Here is a 26,966-nt window from a genome sequence, read left to right as displayed (position 1 = left end):
GGACTTGTGATCTGCACCGGCTGCTCGTACGACCATCCACCATCTGCTCCCATGGCTTCACATGACCCTGATCGGGGGGCTACACCTTGTCCAAGGGTGACCTGCAGGCTGGCGGAGGGAAGGAGCTCCTTACACCTCCTTTGGTGGGGATGCATCTCCACCCCACCACCCGAGAGCCTGTCCAGCACACACAACAGGAATAGGCGGTGGAATTATGAGGATACAGTGACTGGGCTGTGGGAGGAGAGGAATGGCAGCTCGGCTTTTCAGGTTTTCATTGTTTTAGACAGATTGCGGGGGGAGGTGTCTTCACTCACAGCACTCCTCGTGCGATGGATTGATTGTCCTTTCTGCATCTGCCCCTTCATACTCCAGACGTCTGACCCTGTAGCCCATCAGGGAGTCTATTTGCTGATATTAAAATGTTTTGATGTCCCCTTGCTTGAGAGGGAGTGGAACTGGATTCTGTAGATGCTGCCTGACCTGTTGAGTTCCTCCAGCGTGTTGTGTGTGCTGGAGGGGCCGTAGAACGGGAGAAACCAAAATGCGAGGAACTCAGCGGGTCAGGCAGCGTCTGTGGAGAGGGAATAACCCGCCGGCGGCTCACGCTTTCCCACAGATGCCGCAGGGAAGACGGTGAACTCTGGGCGGACGAGCCCCGTTTGCGGAGCGGGAGCGGGACCCGGCCTGAACTCCGGGACGTGTCCAGCTCCACCCGGAACTGGGCTGGGTGTGACGGCGGCTGGCCCCGCCCACCGCTCCCGCTCACCGCCAATCCGCGCTCCGGGATCCTGGACACGTGACGGCCTCCCGCCCCCTCGTTTCCTCTACAGTGTCCAATCAGAAAGCGGAAGGGGCGGGACCACCGACTAACATCCGCGGTCGGGATCCGGTGAAGGTGCTGCGGGCTGGAGATCATGGACACGGAGTAACCGGTCAGTGGATACAGTGTAACCGGGCCCGGGGATACAGAGTAACCGGTCAGTGGATCAGTGGATACAGTGTAACCGGGCCCGGGGATACAGAGTAACCGGACCCCGGGGATACAGAGTAACCGGTCAGTGGATCAGTGGATACAGTGTAACCGGGCCCGGGGATACAGAGTTACCGGACCCCGGGGATACAGAGTAACCAGAGCCCAGGGATGCAGAGTAACCGGTCAGTGGATACAGTGTAACCGGGCCCGGGGATACAGAGTAACCGGACCCCGGGGATACAGAGTAACCAGAGCCCGGGGATACAGAGTAACCGGACCCCGGGGATACAGAGTAACCAGAGCCCGGGGATACAGAGTAACCGGTCAGTGGATACAGTGTAACCGGGCCCGGGGATACAGAGTAACCGGACCCCGGGGATACAGAGTAACCGGTCAGTGGATCAGTGGATACAGTGTAACCGGGCCCGGGGATACAGAGTTACCGGACCCCGGGGATACAGAGTAACCAGAGCCCGGGGATGCAGAGTAACCGGTCAGTGGATACAGTGTAACCGGGCCCGGGGATACAGAGTAACCGGACCCCGGGGATACAGAGTAACCAGAGCCCGGGGATACAGAGTAACCGGTCAGTGGATCAGTGGATACAGTGTAACCGGGCCCGGGGATACAGAGTAACCGGTCAGTGGATCAGTGGATACAGTGTAACCGGGCCCGGGGATACAGAGTAACCAGAGCCCGGGGATACAGAGTAACCGGTCCCCGGGGATACAGAGTAACCAGTCAGTGGATCAGTGGATACAGTGTAACCGGGCCCGGGGATACAGAGTAACCGGACCCTGGGATACAGAGTAACCGGACCCCGGGGATACAGAGTAACTGGACCCCGGGGATACAGAGTAACCGGTCAGTGGATCAGTGGATACAGTGTAACCGGGCCCGGGGATACAGAGTAACCGGACCCCGGGGATACAGAGTAACCGGTCAGTGGATCAGTGGATACAGTGTAACCGGGCCCGGGGATACAGAGTTACCGGACCCCGGGGATACAGAGTAACCAGAGCCCGGGGATGCAGAGTAACCGGTCAGTGGATACAGTGTAACCGGGCCTGGGGATACAGAGTAACCGGACCCCGGGGATACAGAGTAACCAGAGCCCGGGGATACAGAGTAACCGGTCAGTGGATACAGTGTAACCGGGCCCGGGGATACAGAGTAACCGGACCCCGGGGATACAGAGTAACCGGTCAGTGGATCAGTGGATACAGTGTAACCGGGCCCGGGGATACAGAGTTACCGGACCCCGGGGATACAGAGTAACCAGAGCCCGGGGATGCAGAGTAACCGGTCAGTGGATACAGTGTAACCGGGCCCGGGGATACAGAGTAACCGGACCCCGGGGATACAGAGTAACCAGAGCCCGGGGATACAGAGTAACCGGTCAGTGGATCAGTGGATACAGTGTAACCGGGCCCGGGGATACAGAGTAACCGGACCCCGGGGATACAGAGTAATCGGTCAGTGGATCAGTGGATACAGTGTGACCGGGCCCGGGGATACAGAGTCACTGGACCCCGGGGATACAGAGTAACCGGACCCCGGGGATACAGAGTAATCGGTCAGTGGATCAGTGGATACAGTGTGACCGGGCCCGGGGATACAGAGTTACTGGACCCCGGGGATACAGAGTAACCGGACCCCGGGGATACAGAGTAACCGGTCAGTGGATCAGTGGATACAGTGTAACCGGGCCCGGGGATATAGTGTAACCGGGCCCTGGGATACAGAGTAACCAGAGCCCGGGGATACAGAGTAACCGGTCAGTGGATCAGTGGATACAGTGTAACCGGGCCCGGGGATACAGAGTAACCGGACCCCGGGGATACAGAGTAACCAGTCAGTGGATCAGTGGATACAGTGTAACCGGGCCCGGGGATACAGAGTAACCGGACCCTGGGATACAGAGTAACCGGACCCCGGGGATACAGAGTAACTGGACCCCGGGGATACAGAGTAACCGGTCAGTGGATCAGTGGATACAGTGTAACCGGGCCCGGGGATACAGAGTAACCGGACCTCGGGGATACAGAGTAACCGGTCAGTGGATCAGTGGATACAGTGTAACTGGGCCCGGGGATACAGAGTAACCAGACCCCGGGATACAGAGTAACCGGACCCCGGGGATACAGTGTAACCGGGCCCTGGGATACAGTATAACCGGGCCCGGGGATACAGAGTAACCAGTCAGTGGATACAGAGTAACCGGGGTGTGGGGGCTGAATACAGTGTAACTGGCCCCGAGGATACAGTGTAACGGGGGGGGGGGGGACTGGCCTTGGGGACACAGTGTTACTGTGCCAGGGGGCGGGGAATACAGTGTAACCGGGGTGTGTGTGTGTGGGGGGAGGATACCGTGTAACCGGCTGGGGGGGGGGGGACAGTGTAAGTGGCCCAGAGGTGGCAGGGGAAATACACTGTAACTGGTGGGGGTGTTTGTGTCGCAGTGTAATGTTTTTTAAAAACAATGTAGCTGGCGGAACATGTATGTTACAGTGTGACTGATGGGAGGAGTGTTACAGTGTAACGGGGGGGTTACAGTGTAACTGGTGGGATGTGTGTGCATTATAGTGTAACTGGCAGGGAGTGTGTTACAGTGTAACCTGTCTGTGTGTGCATGCATGTGTTACAGTGTGGCAGGGAAGTGTGTGTGTTACAGTGTGACTGTGGTGTGTGTGTGTTACAGTGTAACTGCAGTGTGTGTTACAGTGTAATGGGTGCACGTGTGTTACAGTGTGGCAGGGGACAGTGTAACTGGTATGTGTGTGTGTTACAGTGTAAAAATCCTCTTCAATAATTTGCCCCCCCACTGAAGTAAGACTCACTGGTGTATAATTCCCAATATTATCCCTACTCTCTTTCCTGATCAAAAGAATAATATTTGCCTCCCTCCAATCATCTGGTACTACCCCAGTGGCCAGTGGGACACTAAGATCACAGCCAAAGGCGCAGTCATCACTTCCCTCGTTCCCATAGCAACCTGGGTGCACCCTGGTAACTTCCTAATGTTTTTCAAAAGTTCCATTGACATGTTCCAACATATCAGCCCGTTTTACACCACCCTCACCAACATCAGGATCCCTCTCAGTGATACAAGCAACGTTCCCTCAAACCTTTAATGTCCAGTGTGTACAAAAATCTTGTGCTGTGCAGTTTTTTTGCCCAGTGACAACAATGTGTGCACACTGAGTTTTTAAGTGGAAGTAAACTGGAAGTGTTTCTAAAGATAATAAACTAGCCAGGCCAGTTTGTTGTTCATTGTGTGAAAGAAATAAAACAATACAGATCATTGAGTTGTATTTGTCATAGACTATGGAATAATATCAATCTTTTCACATTATTAAAGTTGTTTGAAATGGTCATGAAGCCATTCTGCTTTAAACGATTGAGCAGACTTTTGTGCTTCACATCCTTTGCTCTTTGGAATTTGACATGGTGAATCAATAATTTCTTCAATTTAAACCGTATAATAAACCAGTTCTAAAATCTGCAGACGAATCATTGCGAACTCCACACTGTCAGCAACATCCATATCAGAAACCGGAAAAAGAAATATGACTGTGTACGATCATGAAATATAATCAACATGCCAACGAGGTAGAGGGTGACAAACCTTTGTGTGCAGTTTAGATTCCCTTCTGCACTAGTAGCGAAAGATGTGTGTGCGCACACACGTACACCACAGAGCAAACACTGGATGGAAGGTATTCATTAATGACCTCCCCAACCTCTCTGACATCGGGCACATTTCCTCTTCTGTTCCTGATCGTTCCTACTTTCACTCTTAGTCACTCTCCCGTTCTTCACACATCTGGAGTTTTTTCTTAATCCTACTCACCAGGGCCCTTTCACGTCCCTTCTTGCTACCCGAAATCCATTCTTAAGCTCCTTCTTGGCTGCCTTGTAACTCTCGAGAGCCCTGTCTGATCCTTGCTTCCTAAACCTTACGTAAACTCCTTTCTTCCTCTTGACTAGACGCTCCACATCTCCTGTCAAACGTGGTTCCATCACACGGCCATCCTTTCCTTGCCTTAGTGGGACAAACCACCCAGCGATCTCCACATTCCTCTTGCACATTTCCCTGAGCACATCTGTTCCCCACTGGTGCTCGCCAGGTTCCTCACCCCCAGTTAAATCTCTTCCGTACCTCACACACACGCCCGTTACATTGTAACACACACACACACACGCCAGTTACACTGTAACACACACGCCAGTTACACTGTAACACACACACGCACGCCCGTTACACTGTAACTAACACACACACACACGCCAGTTACACTGTAACACACACATGCCAGTTACATTGTAACACACACACACACACACCAGTTATGCCATAACACACGCACACCAGTTACTCCGTTACACACACACACATGCTCACGCCAGTTACACCGTAACACACACACACACCAGTTACACTGTAACACATTCACACACCTGTTACACTTTAACACACACACACCAGTTACACCATAACACACATGCACCTGTTACACTGTAACACATGGGCGCCAATTATACCGTTACACACACACGTGCATCAGTTACAATGTAATACACATACGCCATTTATGCTGTAACACATGGGCACCAGTTACATCATAACACACCTACGAGTACCAGTTACACTGTAACACACACACACGCTCCAGTTACACTGTTACACACAGCTTTGTGAGGGGCAGGTTATGCCTCATGAGCCACGATGAATTCTTTGAGAATGTGACAAAGCACGATGAGAGTAGGGCAGTGGATGTGGTGTATCTGGATTTCAGTCAGGGGTTTGTTAAGGTTCCCCATGATAGACAGAAGGTGTACGATCTAGGTAAGAATGCCCTGTGTGGATTCAGAGTTGGCAGAGGGTGGTTGCAGATGGAGCATATTCCGCCTTGGAGCTCTGTGACCAGTGAGTGTTCCTCAGGAATTTGTTCTGGGACCCCTGCTCTTTGTGATTTTTTATAAATGACTGAGATGAGGAAGTGGAGGGGTGGGTTAGTAAGTTTGTAAATGACATAAAAGTGGAGTTGTGAATAGAGGTTGTCGTAGGCTGCAATTAGACATTGGAAAGATGCAGAGCTGGGCTGAGAGGTGGCAGATGGAGATTAATCTGGAAAAGTGTGAAGTTGAACTTGAAGGGTTAATGACAGGATTCTCAGCAATGTGGAGGAACAGAGGTGTCATCTATAGATCCCTCAAAATTGCTGTGCATGTTTACAAGATCACAAGATAAAGGAGCAGAAGTAGGCCATTTGGCCCATCGAATCTGCTCCGCCACTTCACCATGAGCTAAACTATTCTCCCATCTAGTTCCAATTTCCAGCTTTCTCCCCATATCCCTTAATACCCTGACTAATTAGATACCTATCAATCTCCCCCTTAAACACACTCAATGACCGGGCCTCCACAGCTGTATGTGGCAATGAATTCCATAAATCCACGACCCTCTGGCCAAAAAATTTTCTCCCCATCTCTGTTTTAAATGAGTACCCTCTAATTCTAAGACTGTGGCCTCTTGTCCTGAACGCACCCACCAAAGGAAACAGCCTTCCCACATCTACTCTGTCCAACCCTTTCAACATTCGAAATGTTTCTATAAGCTCCCCCCTCATCTTGATAGGGTGGTTAATAAGGTGAATGGAGTGTTTGGCTTGACTGGTCAGGGACTGAGTTCAAGAGCGTTGAGGGAACGTTGCAGCTTAGTAAAGGTCTGATTGGATCACACTTGGAGTATTGTGTTCAGGTCTGGTCACTTACTATAGATAGATAGATATACTTTATTGATCCCGAGGGAAATTGGGTTTCGTTACAGCTGCACCAACCAAGAATAGAGCATAAATATAGCAATACAAAAACCACAAACAATCAAACAACAAGATGCAAACTATGCCAGATGGAAATAAGTCCAGGACCAGCCTATTGGCTCAGGGTGTCTGATCCTCCACGGGAGGAGCTGCAAAGTTCGATGGCCACAGGCAGGAACAACCTCCCGTAACACCCAGTGTTGTACCTTGGTGGAATATGGCCGGGGTCCAACAGTAAAAAGTTCAATATCCGGTCTACAAACACGTTCCTCGATCGTAATATGCCCCGGATTGCACCATCCGTTGTTAACCAGAACAGTAAGCACTCAACTCCTTTACGCTTACCGCTCTCAGTGCACTTCTGGTCAGTCCGAACGGTCTGGAAGCCGTCCATGGAAAAGATCGGGTATGTCCTCGTGCAGCCCCGTTCCAGTGAAACACATAACACTGCGCTCCCGAAATGTTCTCTGACGCCTGGCTAGCACCGTGAACTCATCCATTTTATTACCCAGCGAACTCCTCTTCTCCATAAGTCTCTGTTGTCTCGACCCGGTCCTCTTTCCTCGCCTTTGTGATCCCCCCCGCATCCTCTGTGTGTTTTCCTCCAGATTTCAGCCGGGGTGTCCGCCGCTCTGCTCGTTAAACCGGCCGGCATAAGCTCAGTCAGCTGGTCCCTGGAATAAACAGTGCAACCATGCTTCTGCCCCGCTAATGAGACGTGTCGGAATGTAACTATTTCCAGCGCTAAGAACCCAAATAAAACTCTCTCTACCAGCATGTTAGAGAGGGTGCAGCTTCAACGTGTTACTGTGAAAAAAAATACAAAAAATAGCGTAAGTTAAAAAAGTAAGAATACTGGTCGGAACGGCTGTAACAGGCTGCATGCAGGCCGGCGCATGCACACTAGGATGCCCGTATAGGAAGGATGTGGAAGCTTTAGAGAGGGTGCAGTGGAGATTTACCAGGATGCTGCCTGGATTAGTGAGCTTGTCTTTAGGAGGAAAAGTGAGCTGGGGCTTTTCTCTTTGGAGCGAAGGAGGATGAGGGGTGACTTGACAGAGACATAATATCCTCAGCTTTTAAAGATAGGCTTGTAGCTTTATTTCTGTATATTCATATATACTGTGAAATGTGTCATTTGTGCCAGATCAAACTAGCGAGGATTGTGGCGAGGGCAGCCTGTAAATGCCATCACGTTTATGGCCCCGATGGAGTACTGTACCTGGAAGCTTGTGCCAACCAGCTGGCCAGAGTATTCCACGACATTTTCAACCTCCCACTGCTACAGTGAAATTAAAAGTTAAAAATTGTTAGTTAGCGGCAAGCTTAAATAAACAGGTTTTGAGCTGATTTTTAAAAGTGTCAACTGAGTCTGCATCCCTTATGGTTTTAGGTATTGAGCTCCACAGTTTAAGAGCGTAGTTCAGAAAAGCTGATCTGCCAATTCTCTTTTGAGAGAGATTGTTTAAATTTAAAAGACCGGCAGAAGAAGACCTGAGAGCTCGTGCAGGATTATGAAACAAAGAACATTCTGTGATGTAATCTGGTCCCAAGAGCTTTAAAAACAGGTAAGAGGCACGGGAAGGCAATGCGGGGAGCTAGGACGGGAGTCGTATGTGCCCTTGTCCTGGTTTTAGTTTAAAATCCAGCAGTGGTGGTCTGAAAGGCTGCAGAGGACAGTAGATTCAGTCAGCTCCGTCCTAGACACAACCCTCCCCAACATCGAAAACATCAGGATGCAGTGCCACAAGAAGGTGGCATCCGTCATTGGGGGGGGCACACACCACCCAGATTCCCTTTAAAACCATCGGGGGGGCACACACCACCCAGATTCCCTTTAATACCATCGGGGGGGCACACACCACCCAGATTCCCTTTAATACCATCGGGGGAGGGGGCACACACCACCCAGATTCCCTTTAAAACCATCGGGGGAGGGGGCACACACCACCCAGATTCCCTTTAAAACCATCGGGGGGGGGCACACACCACCCAGATTCCCTTTAATACCATTGGGGGGACACACACCACCCAGATTCCCTTTAAAACCATCGGGGGGGGGGCACACACCACCCGGATTCCCTTTAAAACCATCGGGGGGGGCACACACCACCCAGATTCCCTTTAATACCATCGGGGGGGCACACACCACCCAGATTCCCTTTAAAACCATCGGGGGGGGGCACACACCACCCGGATTCCCTTTAAAACCATCGGGGGGGCACACACCACCCAGATTCCCTTTAATACCATCGGGGGGGCACACACCACCCAGATTCCCTTTAATACCATCGGGGGAGGGGGCACACACCACCCAGATTCCCTTTAAAACCATCGGGGGAGGGGGCACACACCACCCAGATTCCCTTTAAAACCATCGGGGGGACACACACCACCCAGATTCCCTTTAATACCATCGGGGGGACACACACCACCCAGATTCCCTTTAAAACCATCGGGGGTGCACACACCACCCAGATTCCCTTTAATACCATCGGGGGGGCACACACCACCCAGATTCCCTTTAATACCATCGGGGGAGGGGGCACACACCACCCAGATTCCCTTTAAAACCATCGGGGGAGGGGGCACACACCACCCAGATTCCCTTTAAAACCATCGGGGGGGGGCACACACCACCCAGATTCCCTTTAATACCATTGGGGGGACACACACCACCCAGATTCCCTTTAAAACCATCGGGGGGGGGGCACACACCACCCGGATTCCCTTTAAAACCATCGGGGGGGGCACACACCACCCAGATTCCCTTTAATACCATCGGGGGGGCACACACCACCCAGATTCCCTTTAAAACCATCGGGGGGGGGCACACACCACCCGGATTCCCTTTAAAACCATCGGGGGGGCACACACCACCCAGATTCCCTTTAATACCATCGGGGGGGCACACACCACCCAGATTCCCTTTAATACCATCGGGGGAGGGGGCACACACCACCCAGATTCCCTTTAAAACCATCGGGGGAGGGGGCACACACCACCCAGATTCCCTTTAAAACCATCGGGGGGACACACACCACCCAGATTCCCTTTAATACCATCGGGGGGACACACACCACCCAGATTCCCTTTAAAACCATCGGGGGTGCACACACCACCCAGATTCCCTTTAATACCATCGGGGGGGCACACACCACCCAGATTCCCTTTAATACCATCGGGGGGGGCACACACCACCCGGATTCCCTTTAATACCATCGGGGGGGGGCACACACCACCCAGATTCCCTTTAAAACCATTGGGGGGGGGCACACACCACCCAGATTCCCTTTAAAACCATCGGGGGTGCACACACCACCCAGATTCCCTTTAAAACCATCGGGGGGGCACACACCACCCAGATTCCCTTTAATACCATCGGGGGGGCACACACCACCCAGATTCCCTTTAAAACCATCGGGGGGGGGCACACACCACCCGGATTCCCTTTAAAACCATCGGGGGGGCACACACCACCCAGATTCCCTTTAATACCATCGGGGGGGCACACACCACCCAGATTCCCTTTAATACCATCGGGGGAGGGGGCACACACCACCCAGATTCCCTTTAAAACCATCGGGGGAGGGGGCACACACCACCCAGATTCCCTTTAAAACCATCGGGGGGACACACACCACCCAGATTCCCTTTAATACCATCGGGGGGACACACACCACCCAGATTCCCTTTAAAACCATCGGGGGTGCACACACCACCCAGATTCCCTTTAATACCATCGGGGGGGCACACACCACCCAGATTCCCTTTAATACCATCGGGGGGGGCACACACCACCCGGATTCCCTTTAATACCATCGGGGGGGGGCACACACCACCCAGATTCCCTTTAAAACCATTGGGGGGGGGCACACACCACCCAGATTCCCTTTAAAACCATCGGGGGTGCACACACCACCCAGATTCCCTTTAAAACCATCGGGGGGGCACACACCACCCAGATTCCCTTTAATACCATCGGGGGGGGCACACACCACCCAGATTCCCTTTAATACCATCGGGGGGACACACACCACCCAGATTCCCTTTAAAACCATCGGGGGTGCACACACCACCCAGATTCCCTTTAATACCATCGGGGGGGCACACACCACCCAGATTCCCTTTAATACCATCGGGGGGGGCACACACCACCCGGATTCCCTTTAATACCATCGGGGGGGGGCACACACCACCCAGATTCCCTTTAAAACCATCGGGGGGGACACACACCACCCAGATTCCCTTTAAAACCATCGGGGGTGCACACACCACCCAGATTCCCTTTAAAACCATCGGGGGGGCACACACCACCCAGATTCCCTTTAATACCATCGGGGGGGCACACACCACCCAGATTCCCTTTAATACCATCGGGGGGGCACACACCACCCAGATTCCCTTTAATACCATCGGGGGGGGCACACACCACCCAGATTCCCTTTAAAACCATCGGGGGGGCACACACCACCCAGATTCCCTTTAATACCATCGGGGGGGCACACACCACCCGGATTCCCTTTAATACCATCGGGGGGGCACACACCACCCAGATTCCCTTTAATACCATCGGGGGGGCACACACCACCCAGATTCCCTTTAAAACCATCGGGGGGGGGGCACACACCACCCAGATTCCCTTTAATACCATCAGGGGGCACACACCACCCAGATTCCCTTTAAAACCATCGGGGGGGCACACACCACCCAGATTCCCTTTAATACCATCGGGGGGGGCACACACCACCCGGATTCCCTTTAATACCATCGGGGGGGGGCACACACCACCCAGATTCCCTTTAATACCATCGGGGGGGGCACACACCACCCAGATTCCCTTTAATACCATCGGGGGGGGCACACACCACCCAGATTCCCTTTAATACCATCAGGGGGGGCACACACCACCTAGATTCCCTTTAATACCATCGGGGGGGCACACACCACCCAGATTCCCTTTAATACCATCGGGGGGGCACACATCACCCTGATTCCCTTTAAAACCATCGGGGAGGGGGCACACATCACCCAGATTCCCTTTAATACCAGCGGGGGGGGCGGTGGTACAGGAGCCTGGAGACACACACTCAATGATTCAGAAACATCTGCTCTAACATCGCTCTTCTGAAAGGTCCGTGAACCATATCTTGTTATTCCTGTGCAATACAACAAATTTCATGTCAAATCAGTGATGATAAATGTGACCCTGAGTTGCCATGGTAGGGGCTTTTAACTTCCCTAACATAGTTTGGGATTGCCATAATGTCAGGGGTTCAAACGAGGTGGAATTTGTCTAGTGAACGCAGGAACGTTTCCGTGGGCAGTGTATAGAGGGAGGGCAAAGTGGGCATGGATGTCGTGTCCCAGCTATCTGCATGGTACACATGCCTGGGCAGAGCGAGATGAAGAGGAAGCTGTTGCCTGCTGACCCCTCTCTACGCAGAGCCATACCAAGGGAACGGCAGCGACCGATACAGTTTGGCACCAGCGGTGTCGCGGGAGTTGCCGGTCGGCGTTGAACTCAACATCGGACTGCCTCAGGGACTCCAGCTCTGGATTTTTCCTCAGGTTTTACTCCTGAAGCCTTCCCCGTGAGTGGGTGTGGCTGCAAAGCAGTGGAGGTTTGAGATCAGAGTTTTTCTTCTCCTAGGTGAACTGACGAGCCCCATCTTCCCAGAATGACTGGTTTTCCGGCACCAGTAACCCGCCTTTGCCCCTTCTGTCATTAGAAATGGTTCCACTGGGCTTCGTAGCTGAGCCACATGTGAAGGCCAGGAGCTGGACTTGGTCATCAGGGGCTGTTTTGAGACACAGACCACTGGGAGCTCGTCTTCATTATCACCCCCAAAGCCTAGCCTTTCCTTCAGTTATAGGTGGGGACGTTGGGGGAGCACCGTGGGACCAGTGACCACAGTTCTAGTCTTAAAGTAGTTGTGGACTGGTCTGCAGGCACTGGGAATCCAAGCACGCACAGAAAATGCTGGAGGACTCAGCAAGCCAGGCAGCATCTATGGAGAAGATTAACCATTCGCGGTTTCGGGCCGAAACCCTTCAGCAGGACCGGAGAATAAAGATGAGGAGTGAAGAGTTAGAAGGTGGGGGGAGGGGAGGAAGAAAGACAAGGTGACAGGTGAAATGGGGGAAGGGGTGAAGTAAAGAGCTGGGAAGTCGATTGGTGAAAGAGATACAGGGCTGGAGAAGGGGGAGTCTGATAAAAGAGGACAGAAGGCCATGGAAGAAAGAAAGAAAAGGGGGAGGAGCACCAGAGGGAGGTGATAAATTGAGAGAGGGGAATGGTGACTGGGGGGGCGGGGGGAGCGCATTACCAGAAGCTCAAGAAATCAATGTCCATGCCTTCAGGCTGGAGGCTACATGTTGCTCCTCCAACCTGAGTGTGGCCTCATCACGACGGTAGAGGAGGCTGTGGATGGACATATCGGAATGGGAATGGGAAGTGGAATTAAAGTGGGTGGCCACTGGGAGATCCCGCTGTTTTTGACAGACGGAGCGTGGGTGCTCAGCGAAGCGGTCTCCCGATCTGCGTTGGGTCTCACACACCAGGAACACCGGATGCAGTGTATGACCCCAACAGACTCACAGATGAAGTGTCACGTCGCCTGGAAGGACTGTTTGGGGCCCTGGATGGTAGTGAGGGAGGAGGTGTGGGGCAGGTGCAGCACTTGTTCCGCTTGCAAGGATATTTCTGCTTGTAAATTTCACGCACGTTCGCTCTCGCCTCATTCTCCCATCACCGACCAGGGATAGAGTTCCTCTCGTCCTCACCCGGCACCCCTCCAGCCTCCACGTCCAGCATGTAATTCTCCGTAACTCCCACCATCTCGTGCCTGCTCGCTGATCTCCCTCCTGGCACTTATCCTGCAAGTGTTACACCTGCCCCTCCGCCTCCTCCCTCACTACCATTCGGGGTCTGTCCATTGTGGCAGCAGAGGAGGCTGTGGAGTGGTGCGTGGGAATTAACCAAGGAATCCTGTTGCAGTGGGAAGCAGTTCCCCAGTCCTCGCCAGGTCTCACTAAGGTAGAGGAGGCTGCACTAGGAGCACTGGACACTGTAAATGCCTCACCTGGAAGGAATGTCTGGGGCCCTGAGTGGAGGTGAGGGAGGAGATGAGTAGGCAGATGTAACACTCGCCCCACTTGGAAGGGTAAGTGCCAGGAGGGAGATTAGTGGGGAGCGCAATCCCTGTGGAAAGCGGGCGGCGGGGGGGTGGGGTGAGGGACCGATGTGTTTGGCAGCAGGATCCCGTTGAAGATGGGGGAAGTTGTGGAGAGTGTTGTGCTAGACACAGAAGCTGATGGGGTGGTAGGTAAGGAGAAGAGGAACTTTATCCCTGTTATGGTAATGGAAAGATGGGGTGGCAGCAGATGCCTGGACAATGGGCGAGGTGCAGCTGAGGGCAGCATCAACGGTGAAGGAAGGGAAACCCTGTTCTTTGGAGGAGGAGGAGATCTTCGATGTTCTGGAAAAGAATCCTCATTCCTCTTCGTAGAGGAGGCCATGGACCAACATGTCAGAATGGGAATGGGTGGTGGTTGGGCACTGGGAAATGCTGATGGTTGTGGATGGAGCAAAGGTGCTCGATAGAGCATTGGGGATTTTCTAAGAGTAGTTGGGAGTTGTTCAGTATGTTTGAAGATGAGTTTTATTTTTGAGAATCATTTGAAACTCTCCTTGTTCTCTCCCCCAGGGTAGATTTAGGATTCTGTTGCCGTTTACGTGGTGGATGTGGATATACGGGCAGGAAAATATTTTCACCTCCAGCTGGGACGTCCTTCACTAATGAAGATGAAGTTGAGCTTGCTGGGGATTCATCAGAACGCGCTCGCCTACTCCTTCACAACATTGGGGGCTGCGCTAATGAACAACCTCTTTAGCTTCTACTATGTGAAGCTCTTTTTAAATCGGTACAGAATATCGGAAAGGGACTTTCAGCAGGCACAGGTGAGTTGAACCATCAAACAGTCTGCTAGAAGAACTCAGTGGGTCTGGGAGCATCTGCTGGGGGTTGGGGGGATGTTTCGGGCCAAAACCCTGCATCAGCATGGAGAGGAGAGACAAGAACCTGGAGACACACAGTCAACGATTCAGGAACAGTTTGTTCCTCTCTGCTGTCAGACATCTGAATCATTCATAAACACCACCTCTATAGATGCTGCCTGACCTGTTGAGTTTCTCCAGCATTTTGTGTGTGTTACCTCTCACTCTTTTCCATTACTTGTGTTTGGTATTTGTACTAATTTGCACTGTACTGCTGCCACATAACAACACGTTTCATACCACGTACACTCAGTGGCCACTTTATTAGGTACGGGAGCAGAACCTGGTGTACTTCTCTGCCTCTTTAGCCCACCCCGAGCTCAGAACGTGGTTCCAGGGGGTGGGAGGTTGGGATGGGAAGAGATTGGAAGGTAGCTTCGAATATTTGTGCCTTGTTAATTTGTGATTTTAACGTGACTCCCAAATTCCTTATAAAGGAAGAGATAGGATCTTGGAACGTCATGTTTATATAGAGATTTAGCCGGAGCATGCCCCTCTGGCCCAACGAGCCTCACAGCCCAGCAAGTCACTGGGTGTATTTAAGGCAGAGGTCAGGACGTGAAGGGATACGGGGAGAAGGCAGGAGGCTGGGGCTGAGAGGGAAAATGGATCAGCCATAGTCGAAATGGTGGAGCCGACTCGATGGGCCGAATGGCCTAATTCTGTTCCCTTGTCTTATGGGACGAGAGAATGTCCGGGACGGGGGGGGGGGGCGGCTTTGATTTGTTGCCGCGTAGAGAGGTTTATCATTGTGATATGTTCGAAGATACAGTGAAGTACTTTGCTTTACACTTCATCCAGACAAACCAGTCCGTATGTAAGCACATCGAGTTTATGACAGTGTGAACGTGTGCCCAATACTGTATAATATTACAATAATTCTTGCACTACCATCTTATCAGTGTGAACTTGGAAACCTTATAAATCCCGTCATCTTTGACTTGGAAATTTCATAAATCTTATTTTTAAGGTAACTTATTTTTTATTCTTCTTACTTCTCTTCTAATATCTCTCTGTGCACTTGTAATGCTACTGTGACACTGTAATTTCCTTTGGGATCAATAAATTATCCATCTATACATAACGGAACATAGAATACAGTGTTCTAGAGAAAGTGCAGGGCAGGGGGACATAAAGGTGCAAGGGTTACTACTACACCCAGGTGGGTTTGGAGATCTAGAGTACAGCATACAAGAGGTCCATTATAATAGCAGGTATTTGTTTTTAGATCAGTAACATGGGAGTGTAAAGGGCCTTCAGATTTGCCGATGAGTCCCATTGGTTACTAGAGCCAGAGGTCATAGGTTAAGGGTGAAAGGTGAAATGTTTAAGGGAACGTCTTCACTCAGAGGGTGGTGAGAGAGTGGAACGAGCTGCTGGCAGAAGTGGTGGGCTCGATTTCAGCATTTAAGAAAAATTTGGATAGTACGTGGATGGGAGGGGTGTGGAGGGAGTAGACGGACAAATAGTTTGGGCTGGACTAGGTGGGTTGATGGGCCTGTTTCTGTGCTGTAGAATCTCAGAACACACTCACCATTCAGCTACTGTGCCGGTGTCAGCTCCTTGAGATGTGTTTCCACCATTTTCTCCCTTCTTAAATCCAAATTTCCCACCAGGAAGTCTTTCCCAGGTTGTAACAACCCAGCAAGGGAGCTGCTGGGATTTGAGGGCCTGAGTCACGGGGAGCGTTTGGATAGCCTAGGTATTCATATCTTGGAAAGCAGGAGAACAAGGGGTGGCTTGAGAAATGTTTAACACTATGAGAGGCAGGGATAACGTGGACGGTAACAATCTTTTCTCCAGGATAGGGGAATCCAGAACTAGAGGGCATTGAGTTGGAATGAGAGGAGAAAGATCTGAAAGGGAGCTGAGGGCTGGACTGTATCACGCAGAGGGTGGTGAGTGTATGGAATGACTTGCCAGCCAGAGACAGTGTTTGGAAGCAGGCACAATTAAGGATCACTTGGTTAACTACATGTAGGGGCAGGGCTGAGAGGGATGTGGGCAGAGAGCAGGAAATTGGGATTATTGATCATTTAATAATGATGAATGATAATCAGTATACATTATTAATCTCAAATTGACTGGTCAATGTTAATCAATTGATCAACATAATCAATGATTAATGATAATCAATACACATTATTAATCAATTTTGACCAATGTGGTCAGCATGGATTGGTTGGGCCAAAGGGCCTGTATGACACGGCAGTGAATGTACTGTGCTTTTCCCTTCAGGTGGTCTTCATGGTGTGGAATGCCTTCAACGACCCCCTGTTTGGCTACTTACAGGACAACTCCAGCCTGCGGTGTTGCACCCAGCGCAGGCTCTCCATCCTGTACGGTGCTCCCTTCTACGCCATCGCCTTCCTGCTGCCCTGGTTCCCCTGGCGGGCCTACCGGGAGGGTGACTGGCTCTGCGGGATCCACCTGGTCGTCGCCCTGTGCGCCTTTGACGGGATGTTGACCTTCGTCCTGCTGGCGCAGTGCGCGCTCTTTGCCGAGATCTCGACCAGGCACGAGAGCCGTTTGATGCTGATCAAGTACAACCAAGTGGCCTCGCTGGTCGGCTCCTCCAGTGTCCTGTTCTGCGGCCTTGTCTCCAGCAACATGGAGAACTTCTTTAACTTCCAGCTCTTCATGCTGTGTGTCGCGGGGCTGGCCTTCGCCTGCATGCACTATACCGGCCACCGCAGCATCAGCCAGTACGAGCAAGGCGAAAAGTTGGCAAAGTGCAGAGCGGACAACGTGGATGACCTCTCCTGGACCTCCGTCTTCTACCTGACCAAGCAGATCATCACCGAGAAGGATTTCCTGCTCTTCATTACCATGAACTTCTTCCAGGTCTTCCACCTGGCCTTCATGAACAACTTCATGCTGATCTTCGCCGACCACCTCATCCCTCAGGACGTGCTCCCGGGCTTTGTGAAGAGCATCATGTATGGCGCCGGCTTTATCTGCCCGCAGGTAACCCACCCTGTTGTCAACTGTTTGTTTGACCTCATCTCCGGTACACAAGTGGAAAGGGGAACAAAATAATTGTTACTCCAGATCTGATGCCACACAAAAACCCCACAATAAGTATACATAAGACAGCTTATATACGTTGGTTGTAAAGTGACGTGGGAAGATAGAAGGGGTAGAGAGCAAGAATCTTTATCCATGGTGGGGCTGTCAGTGACAAGAGAGCATATGTTTAAGATGAGAATTGGAATTGATTTATCACAGTTCAAAGCAAAGTTATTATCAGAGTATATATATACAACCCTGAGATTCATTTTCATGTGGGAATACTCAGCAAATCTGTGGAATAATAACTATAACAAAATCAATGAAAGGCTGCCCAACTTGGATGTTTAACCAGAGTGCAGACAGCAGCAAACTACAAATACAAAAGAAATAATAATAATAATAAATAAATATTGAGAACATGAGATGAAGAATTTTTGAAAGTAAGTCTATAGGTTGTGGGAACAGTGTAGTTATGGGGTGACAGAAGTTATCCCCTCTGGTTCAAGAGCCTGATAGTTGAGGGTAATAATTGTTCCTGAACCTGGTGGTGTGGGTCCTGAGGCTCCTGTACCTTCTTCCTGATGGCAGCAGTGAGAAGAGAGCACGGCCTGGGTGGTGGGGGTCCCTGATGATGGTTGCTGCTTTCCTGCGACAGTGTTTCACGGAGATATGCTCAGTGGTTGGGAGGGCTCTGCCTGTGATTGACTGGGCCGTACCCACTGCTTTCTGTAGGGTTTCCCATTCAAGGGTGCTGGTGTGTCTGCACCCGGCTGTGATGCAGCCTGTCCGTATGCTTCGAGAGAATTTGGTCACTGTGACATGGGAGATCGAGAGGGCAGGTGGCAAGAATCTTTACTTCATTGTAGAGGTTGTCCATGACAAGACGGTGTATGATTAAGGTGCAAATTGGAATTGGTTTATTATTGTCATGTACTGAGATAGAGTGAAAAGCTCGACTCACATACCGTTCACACAGATGAGGTGTTCCTTTTGATAGAGGTATACAAAATCATGAGGGGTATAGATGGGGTCAATGCAAGCAGGAATTTTCCACTGTGTTTCTCTCTCCCCTCCACAACCTTTTAGATCTACTCCTCATCTTCTTTATCTCCAGTCCTGCTGAAGGGTCTCGGCCCAAAACATCGACTGTACTTTTTTCCCATAGATGCTGCCTGGCCTGCTGAGTTCCTCCAGCATTGCGTGCGTGTGTGTGTGTGTGTGTGTTGCTTTTCCCACTGAGGTTGGGTGAGACTTGAAGTAGAGGTTATGGGTTAAGGGTGAAAGGTGAGATGTTTAAGGGGAACATGAGGGGGAATTTCTTCACACAAAGGGTGGTGAGACAGTGGAGTGAGCTGCTAGTGCAAGCGGTGGATGTGATTTCCATTTCAATATTTAAGTGAAATTTAAATAGGTACATGGATGGGAGGGCTGTGGCTCGGATTCAGGTTGAATAATAGCTCAGCATGGACTAGATGGGCCGAAGGGCCTGTTTCTATGCTGTAGTGTTTTATGGCTTCTATCATTAATAATCAGCTGATTTCACAGTGCACTGGGGACATCTGAAGGCACTTGAAAAGTTCCATCAACGCTGTCTTTGAAACATCTTAAATATCAGCTGGGAAGATAGAAGAACCAACGTCAGTGTGCTAAATGAAGCAAAAACAACAAGCATTGAAGACTATGTCATCAAGAACCAACTAAGATGGAGCGGTCATGTTGTTCGGATGAAAGACGAACGTCTGCTGAAACAAATCTACTCCCAGCTTAAAGAAGGCAAACGTAAAAGAGGCGGACAACAGAAGAGATTCAAAGACGTCTTAAAAGCCAACATGAAGAAATGTAACATCGACATCAACAATTGGGAAACCAATGCCAAGGACAGGAAACTCTGGCAAGCCATCATCCGAGAAGGAACAGCAACTTTCGAAGCCAACAGATGTGCAGAATTAGAAGAAAAGAGAAGAAAATGGAAAGAGAGGCAGCAACAACCAAAGCCCGATCTGCCATCTGGAACGACCTGTCCTGAATGCGGAAGAACTTTCAAAGCCAAGATTGGACTCACAAGCCACTTGAGAGCCCGTAAGCAGATCAACAGAACAAAGACCATCATCCTCGACCTCGAGAGATAGCCGCGACGACAATTGGGGTAGAGGAAGGTAAAATAAGAGCAGTGCAAAATAAAGTGTCACAGTTACAGAGAAAGTGCAGCACAGGTAAATGATAAGATACAATATTATAAAGTAGATTGTGAGGACAGGATTCCATCTTATTGTACTAGAAAACCATTTAGTAGTCTGATAGCAGTGGGATAGAAGCTGCCCTTGAGCCTGGTGGGACGTGCTTTCAGGATTTTGTACCTTCAGCTCGATGGGAGAGGGGAGGAGAGGGAACGTCCCTGGTCTTCATGCCTGCTGGTTTATTGAGGCAGCGAGAGGTGCAGACAGAAAACTACTTCCTTGGGCTTTTGTAAACGGACTGATAACGCAGTCCGGGTGAGTGATCTCCAGCTGAAACACTTGACTGTCCATTCCCCTCACTGGTGTTGCCTGACCTGCTGAGTACGGCCAGTGGTTTGTGTTGCAGCAGATTTTGAATCCTGGAGCTTGTGCACCATCTGGCAATATATCTTTCAAAAGCTAGGACTTGAGGGGTTTCTAATTGGTGCCCAGCATCAAATAGCTTCTCTTTTCTCTCCTCAGCTCCTGATTCTGAGTGGCCAGTCACTGCTGAAGAGGGTCGGTTATTACAAAATCATCCTTGCCACCTTCTACCTGGAGCTGTTCAGCGCCGGCATCATGCTGCTTTTGGGACCAAGTTATCACTATCTGTTGTCAGTCTTCCTCGTAGGAAACATGTAAGTGACAAGCCTCGTGTTGTCCTTTTGCCACGTCCTGTCACAGCAGGGCAGAGCGAATGTCAGCCTGGATCCCGAGTATTTATTCATTAATTCTCATTCATATTCATTTATTCTCATTTTCTCTCTCTCTCTCTCTCTCTCTCCCCCACTCCCTCTTTCTCCCTCCTTCCCTCCCTCTCTCTTTTTCTCCCTCTCTCCCTCCCTCCTTTCCTCTCTCTCCCCCTCTCCCTCCCTCCCTCCGCAGCATCGGCCCTTTGTCCCCTCAAGCCATGCTGCCCTAGCATCAGTATTCCCACCCAATTTCACCCTCACCTCATCGTGGGACAATTGGCAAAGGCCGTTTAACCTACCTGGTTAATTTGGACTGTGGGAGGAGACTTGGTCACCGGGGAAAGCCCACACATTCCACGGGGAGAACGTACAGACACTCCTTACAGAACAGTGCCGGAATGAACTCGGAACTGCGGAACGCCTCCAGTTGTAATGGTGTCACGCTGCCTGCCATGACATGGCCAAGCTTCCGGACCAGGCCATGATAAGGGACCTTGCTGAGATCCGTACAGAGTGTGGACGACGTCTTCGAGCCTGCCCTGATCAGTCCTCTTGGTCATCGTGTCAAAAAGCCTCGATCAGATTTATAGAGTCATCGTGTACTGCAGTACGAGCCTTTTGGTCGAACTGTCCTGTGCTGAGCCGTCATTCTGTCTAGTCCCATCGATCTACACCCTAGCCTGGACCATTCTCCTCCCATCCATGTAGTTAGCAAACTTCTCTGAAGTATTGAGATCAATCGTGCATCTGCCACTGGCAGCTTGTTCCACCCTCGAACGAGGTTCCTCTTCAGAATCCCCATGGTTTCCTATGCACACAGCCACGCTGACTATCCCTAATCTTCTGTTGCATTTTCCAAATGCAATTGAATCATGTCTCTCCTAATCCCTTTCCCAGCATCACAGTAACACACACCAGCTTGTAGTTCCCTGGCTTCTTCCTCCAAGCACAATATCAGACAGCTTCCATTTTCCCAGCACCTCACCTGTGGCTAGCACAGGTACAAACCTGCGGTCACTACGGTAACGTAGCCGTTAGCACCACACGATTACAGCTCAGAGTTCAGTCCCTGCATCGTCTGTTAGGATTCTCCCTGTGCGACGCGTGGGTTTCCTCCGGGTGCTCTGGTTTCCTCCCACAGTCTACAGACGTACGGGTTAGTAGGTTAACTGGTCATTGTAATTGGCTGGGGTTAAATCGGGGGCTGCTGGTGGAGCGTTGCAGCTCGAGGGGCTGGAAGCGGCCCTTTGCTAAATAGGTAGATGGATAACTCGACAGAGATGAGTGAAAATCTCTGCCAGGGCCCAAGCATTCTCTCCTCTTCCCAACAACATCCTAGGATGCACCCAGATTTACCCACTTCAAGACTTTCTACTCCGCTTACTTTGTAGAAGATTAGCTTTGTCATGTGTACGTCAAAACATACAGAGACGTGTCGTTTGTGTCAATGACCAGCACTGTCTGAGGATGTGCTGGGGGCAGCCCACAAGGGTCGTCACAGTTCTAGTGCTAACATAGCGTGCCCAGAACATACTAACCCCAACCTGTACGTCTCTGAAATGTGGGAGGAAACCAGAGCACCCGGAGGAAATCCACATGATTACGGGGAGAATGTATAAACTCCTTATAGGCAGGGGTGGAAATTGAACCCCAGTCTTGGCAATTGGCGCTGTAAAGCATTACGTTAACCGCTACACTACCATGCTGCCCCAGCGTGACCGCGTTGATGTTCTCTGGTATGTCAGTGTCCTCTCCCCTGAACTTACCTGCTTCTGTGGAAGAAACAATTCTCCTGAAAGAATTCCCACCCAGTTTATGGATGGAGTGAGGTAGAGTGTAGGACGACTGAAGGGATGAGAAGATCCGGATTACCAGTGTCATTGTGGGTCTCAGTGCAAGGCTACTTGTCTTTTAAGAGCCACATTGCTCTGAAAACCGATATTTGACATCTGCATCCTCTGGGAGTCTGCCTATTAGAGTGCAGAATCAGGCCCTTTGGCCCATCTAGTCTGTACCGTCTTGTCTACTCTGGCCGTTCCACACCCCCCAGCACCACTATTTTATCATGTTATGAACATACAATCAGTCGATGTATATCAGCTATCTTCTGCATTTATATTTATTGTCATTTTTATTAATGTTTTTTGGTGCTGCATCTGATCTGGAGTAACAATTATTTCATTCTCCTTTACACTTGTGTTTTGGAAATGACGTTAAACAATCCTGAATGTTTTTTCTTGATGTGAAAATTCTAATCAGATCCCCATCTCCACATGTCTGTCTCTGCCAGGGTGATGGTGTCAGCAACGTTCAGTCTCTTTAACTTGCCCCTGGCTGACCTTATCGATGCCGACCTTCAGAAGCACAAACGCAGGTGAGGCTCGTCCCGGCTCGCTGGCTTCGCGGTCGTTTGCGAGTGTCTAGCACTTCGTTAACAAGGGTGTACACTGACGTTCCTGAGTAACGCCAGTGTCACGCTGTAATGTCCTGGAGAGCTGGGATTCCAGACTTCACCAGATCTTGCTGGGATTTGGGAGAAACAGTCAGTCCATAAGATACAGGAGCAGAGTGAGGCCATTCAGCCCATCAAGTCTGCTCCGCCATTCCATCATGGCTGATTTGTTATCCCTCTCAGTCCTACTCTCCTGCCTTCTCCTCATAACCTTTGACACCCTGGCTAATCAAGAACCTGTCAACCTCCGCTTTCCACAAATTCCACATAGAAGAATCGGGAAATTTGATAGAAGTTGGGTGACACTAGAACTAGAGGCCATAGGTTAAGTGTCAAAGGTGAAATGTTAAAGGGAACAAGAAGGAGAACTTCACTTGGAGGGTGGTGCGAGTGTGGAAAGAGCTGTCAGAGGAAGTGTTGGATGTGGGTTCGTTTAAGAGAAGTTTGGATAAGTATGTTTATGGGAGTGGTGTGGAGGGCTTAGGTCTGGATGGGACTTGGCAGAATGAGCTGAGTGGCTTGTTTCTGTGTTATAGTGGTCTATAAATACACCTCAGGCAGTTTAAGAGTCACTTCTGTCCCCCCTCTTTCAGCTTCCCCCTGTCCTCCATGGTGTTTGGAACCAATGCTCTGTTTACGAAGCCAGCCCAGTCTCTAGCTCCGATGCTGGTCGTGGCCCTGCTTAACCAGTTTGACTACGAGAAGCTGAAGGATGAGTTTACACGATCAGACCAAAGGTAAGAGCCAGAACCTTCTGCCAATATTTGCTGGGGCAGCGGGATTAAATGTGTTTATTGGGTCATGTTAGTAATGAGACGCTCTGTGTAATTTACAGCACAGGAACGACGAAGCAGGTCCACCGAGACCAAAATGTCACTTGAAACCTCGCAGCAAAGGAGAGTGTCTCCTGCGTGTAGCAGACCCGATCGGGTTATTGCACAATCAGCCACATGTGCACTTGCTAGTTGTCAGAATCGATCCACTATGGATCGAATATTATTACCAAAACCAGAGAATACAGTAAACTGAACTGCATCAGATGGATTGTGAGAACCTGTGTGGATGATGGGATGATTGTTTCTCCTATGTGCAGGGGGTGCTCTCTCTTTGTGGGGGCTTTTGAGTGTGCACGTGCTTCATCTCAGCGGGACTGGTTCGTCATTCCTGCACTGTAAAGTTTCCCAGCAAGCAGCGTTACTAATGTAACTCAGTAAAATACTACTCCGTTGTCGTTCTTGTTCCGCAAACACGCAACAGAAACTATCAGCATATGTGGAGAAGGAATAGTTAACATTTCGGGTTATCAAACCTCTATTCAAGGAACTTAAAAAATCCAATATGATTTTTTCTAAATTTTTCAGAGACTTGAAAAATTAATGTTTATTGTCATCCGACTGTAATATATACAACCAAATGAAACGATGTTTCTCTGGACCAAAGTGCACCCACAATACACATATCTCACACAGCACATTAAACAAAATATTAAATCAATCAAATCCAGTTTGATTATCGTTCAACCACACATGAATACAGCCGAACGAAATAGTGTTCCTCTGGAGTCAAGGAGCAAAACATGCCCAGCACACTCAAAACAATCATGCAAAAAAAAATACACTTATTACTATAAATAAGTTAATAAAATGTAATTCAAAGAACATGTAGTATTGCTCCCTGGAATATGTTACTCTCAGAATCGCTGTAGAACCAGAAGTGAAGGATCAGACCACACTTGTGGTGTTGTGATCCGTTCTGGTGGCCTCATTATAGGAAGGATGTGGAGGCTTTAGAGAGGGTGCAGAGGAGGTTTACCAGGATGATGACTGGAATTGAGAGCATGACTTATGAGGATAGGTTGGGTGAGCTGGGGATTTTCTCTTTGGAGCGAAGGAGGATGAGAGCTTACTTAACAGAGGTGGATAAAATGATAAGAGGCATAGCCAGAATCCGTTTCCCAGGGCAGAAGTAGCTAATACGATGGGCATAATTTAAAAGTGATTGGAGGGAAGTATAGGGGGGATGTCAGAGATAGATACTTTCCACAGAGAGTAGTGGCTGTGTGGAAAACACTGCCAGGGGTGGTGGTAAAGACACACACGTCAGGGGTATTTAGGAAACTCTTAGATGGATGATAGGGAGATGGAGGGCGATGCGGGAGGGAAGGGTTAGATTGATCTTGGGCCGAAGGGCCTGTAGTGTTCCGTGTTCTATGTTTAACAATGAGAAGCCACTTCTGTCCTGTTTCTTCCCTGCAGTGCTTTGGAGGACCTTCATGGGGCCATGTTTTGGCTCATCTGCCTGGTTCCCATGTGCATTGCGGCTCTGCAGATCCTGGCCTGGACCCCCTTTTCCATCCGGGATAGCCACACCGACGTTTCAAAGTACGTTGATTCCTAAAGGCTGGCAGTGCTTAATATGATGAAGGAAGACCTTGCATCTCTGGAGCTGAGCTTTGATGTTGGGGACCATTATTGTAGTTGTGCTAGAACAGAAGAGGTGGTATTAACTTTAACCTGCTTGTCTTTTTGCTCGTTCTTCAGACCTGGGCATCACTCTTGGGGGTCTCATTAATACCACCTGTTACCTTTGCGAACCATCGCCTTTGATGGTTTGAAATCACTTCACATGTTGTTTGGTGGGAAGGTCCGAGGGTTTGACCCAGTGGTAACGATGGAGGAGTGATAAGTGGCCCAGTTGGGGTGGAGTAAAGTCAGGAGGTGACTGGGGCTCTGCCCTGTGGGTTTGGGAGGTGTTGATCCTGACTAGGCCGATCGATGAAGAATGGTGGGGGTTGGAGATGAGTGTATTCCATGTACGCTGCTTTTCCCTGGGGAGTACTCTGTGTACGGGAAGCTGATTTTCCCTTCCGTCCATTCTGACCGGCTCTGGAAGTGACCTCGGAAAGGGTGCAGTCCAATAGAAGGGAACAGAAATGTGAGGGGTGGGGTCTGTGTTGTCATGCTGTCCACAGCTACTCCATGGGCCCAACCCCTTCCCAAAGAGTCTAAAGGCCAGGGCAACAGTGCAGCCCTGACAGCCACAGTACCAGGGCCCAGTAACCTTCATCCCAGTGCCCCAGACTCCTCAACCTGTCCCTGACCTTACTCGTGGTACTCGTGCAATGGAGGCCAGGTAAAACCCTAAGAGGGCAGGTGTTTTAATTGGTGGATGGATCTTGAATGAGAAGTCAAGAGTTACAGCAGGAGGCTGGTCATTTATAACTGAAGTGTGTAGGAACTACTTTGCGGAGGGTGGTGAGTCTGGGGAATTTTCTGCCTCAGAAAGTTGTGGAGCTGGATCCCTAAGGGAATAAAAGGGAGGGAAGATACGATGAATCTTCTAGAAACGTACGAGGAAGGAGAGGGTGGATAAACTTAGGATGTGCCCTCTGGAGTGTCAGAGACTGAGGGGGGAATCTGACGGAGGGAAACAGTCAGAAAGTGTTCACCAGGGTAGAAATGTCAAACTGCAGATGTGCTTCTAAGGTTGGGGGTGAGGAGTCAAAGCTGATATGAGGGGCAGGGTTTTTTTTAATGCAGAGAATGGTCAGGGCTACCAGGGGCAGTAGAGGAAACAGACAGTTCCTCTGAGCTTAAGAGGCTTTTAGAGGTTCACAAGAATGATCCCGGGAATGAAAGGGTTAACACATGAGAAGTGTTTCATGGGTCTGGCCCTGTGCTCACTGGAGATTATTAGAATGAAAGGGCCGGTGGGGGGGGGGGGTGATCTCATTG

General features: G+C 50.2%; 1 protein-coding gene across 4 annotated transcripts; it reads left to right on the top strand.

Annotated features, from left to right (window-relative positions):
• Window positions 1-853: 853 nt before the first annotated feature.
• Window positions 854-26,966, top strand: mfsd13al (major facilitator superfamily domain containing 13a-like). 4 transcript variants are annotated; one of them, XM_072269162.1, is made up of 8 exons: window positions 862-935; window positions 8,195-8,369; window positions 14,511-14,764; window positions 17,099-17,827; window positions 20,572-20,726; window positions 23,071-23,154; window positions 23,826-23,969; window positions 25,488-26,966. In XM_072269162.1, exons 3-8 carry the CDS (start codon window positions 14,603-14,605, stop codon window positions 25,627-25,629), a joined length of 1,416 nt encoding a protein of 471 aa, XP_072125263.1. In that variant the 5' UTR covers window positions 862-935; window positions 8,195-8,369; window positions 14,511-14,602; the 3' UTR covers window positions 25,630-26,966. The 4 variants fall into 4 exon arrangements, with proteins under 4 accessions (XP_072125265.1, XP_072125263.1, XP_072125266.1 ...); XM_072269165.1 differs by lacking the exon at window positions 862-935 and adding an exon at window positions 961-980; XM_072269164.1 differs by lacking the exon at window positions 8,195-8,369 and having other exon boundaries at window positions 854-935.

This window comes from Mobula birostris, chromosome 9, assembly GCF_030028105.1.
Source record: "Mobula birostris isolate sMobBir1 chromosome 9, sMobBir1.hap1, whole genome shotgun sequence".
Classification (NCBI taxonomy): Eukaryota; Metazoa; Chordata; class Chondrichthyes; order Myliobatiformes; family Myliobatidae; genus Mobula; species Mobula birostris.
Note: the sequence above shows the minus strand (reverse complement) of the source record. Positions and strands in the feature narration are given on the sequence as shown.

Excerpts from the sequence above, each read along its gene's own strand:
- mfsd13al (XM_072269164.1), top strand. The coding sequence starts at position 14,603 with ATGAAGATGAAGTTGAGCTTGCTGGGGATTCATCAGAACGCGCTCGCC. Across the intron at positions 17,828-20,571 it reads CCGGCTTTATCTGCCCGCAG|CTCCTGATTCTGAGTGGCCA; the intron begins GTAACCCACCCT and ends TTCTCTCCTCAG. Across the intron at positions 23,155-23,825 it reads CTTCAGAAGCACAAACGCAG|CTTCCCCCTGTCCTCCATGG; the intron begins GTGAGGCTCGTC and ends CCCCTCTTTCAG.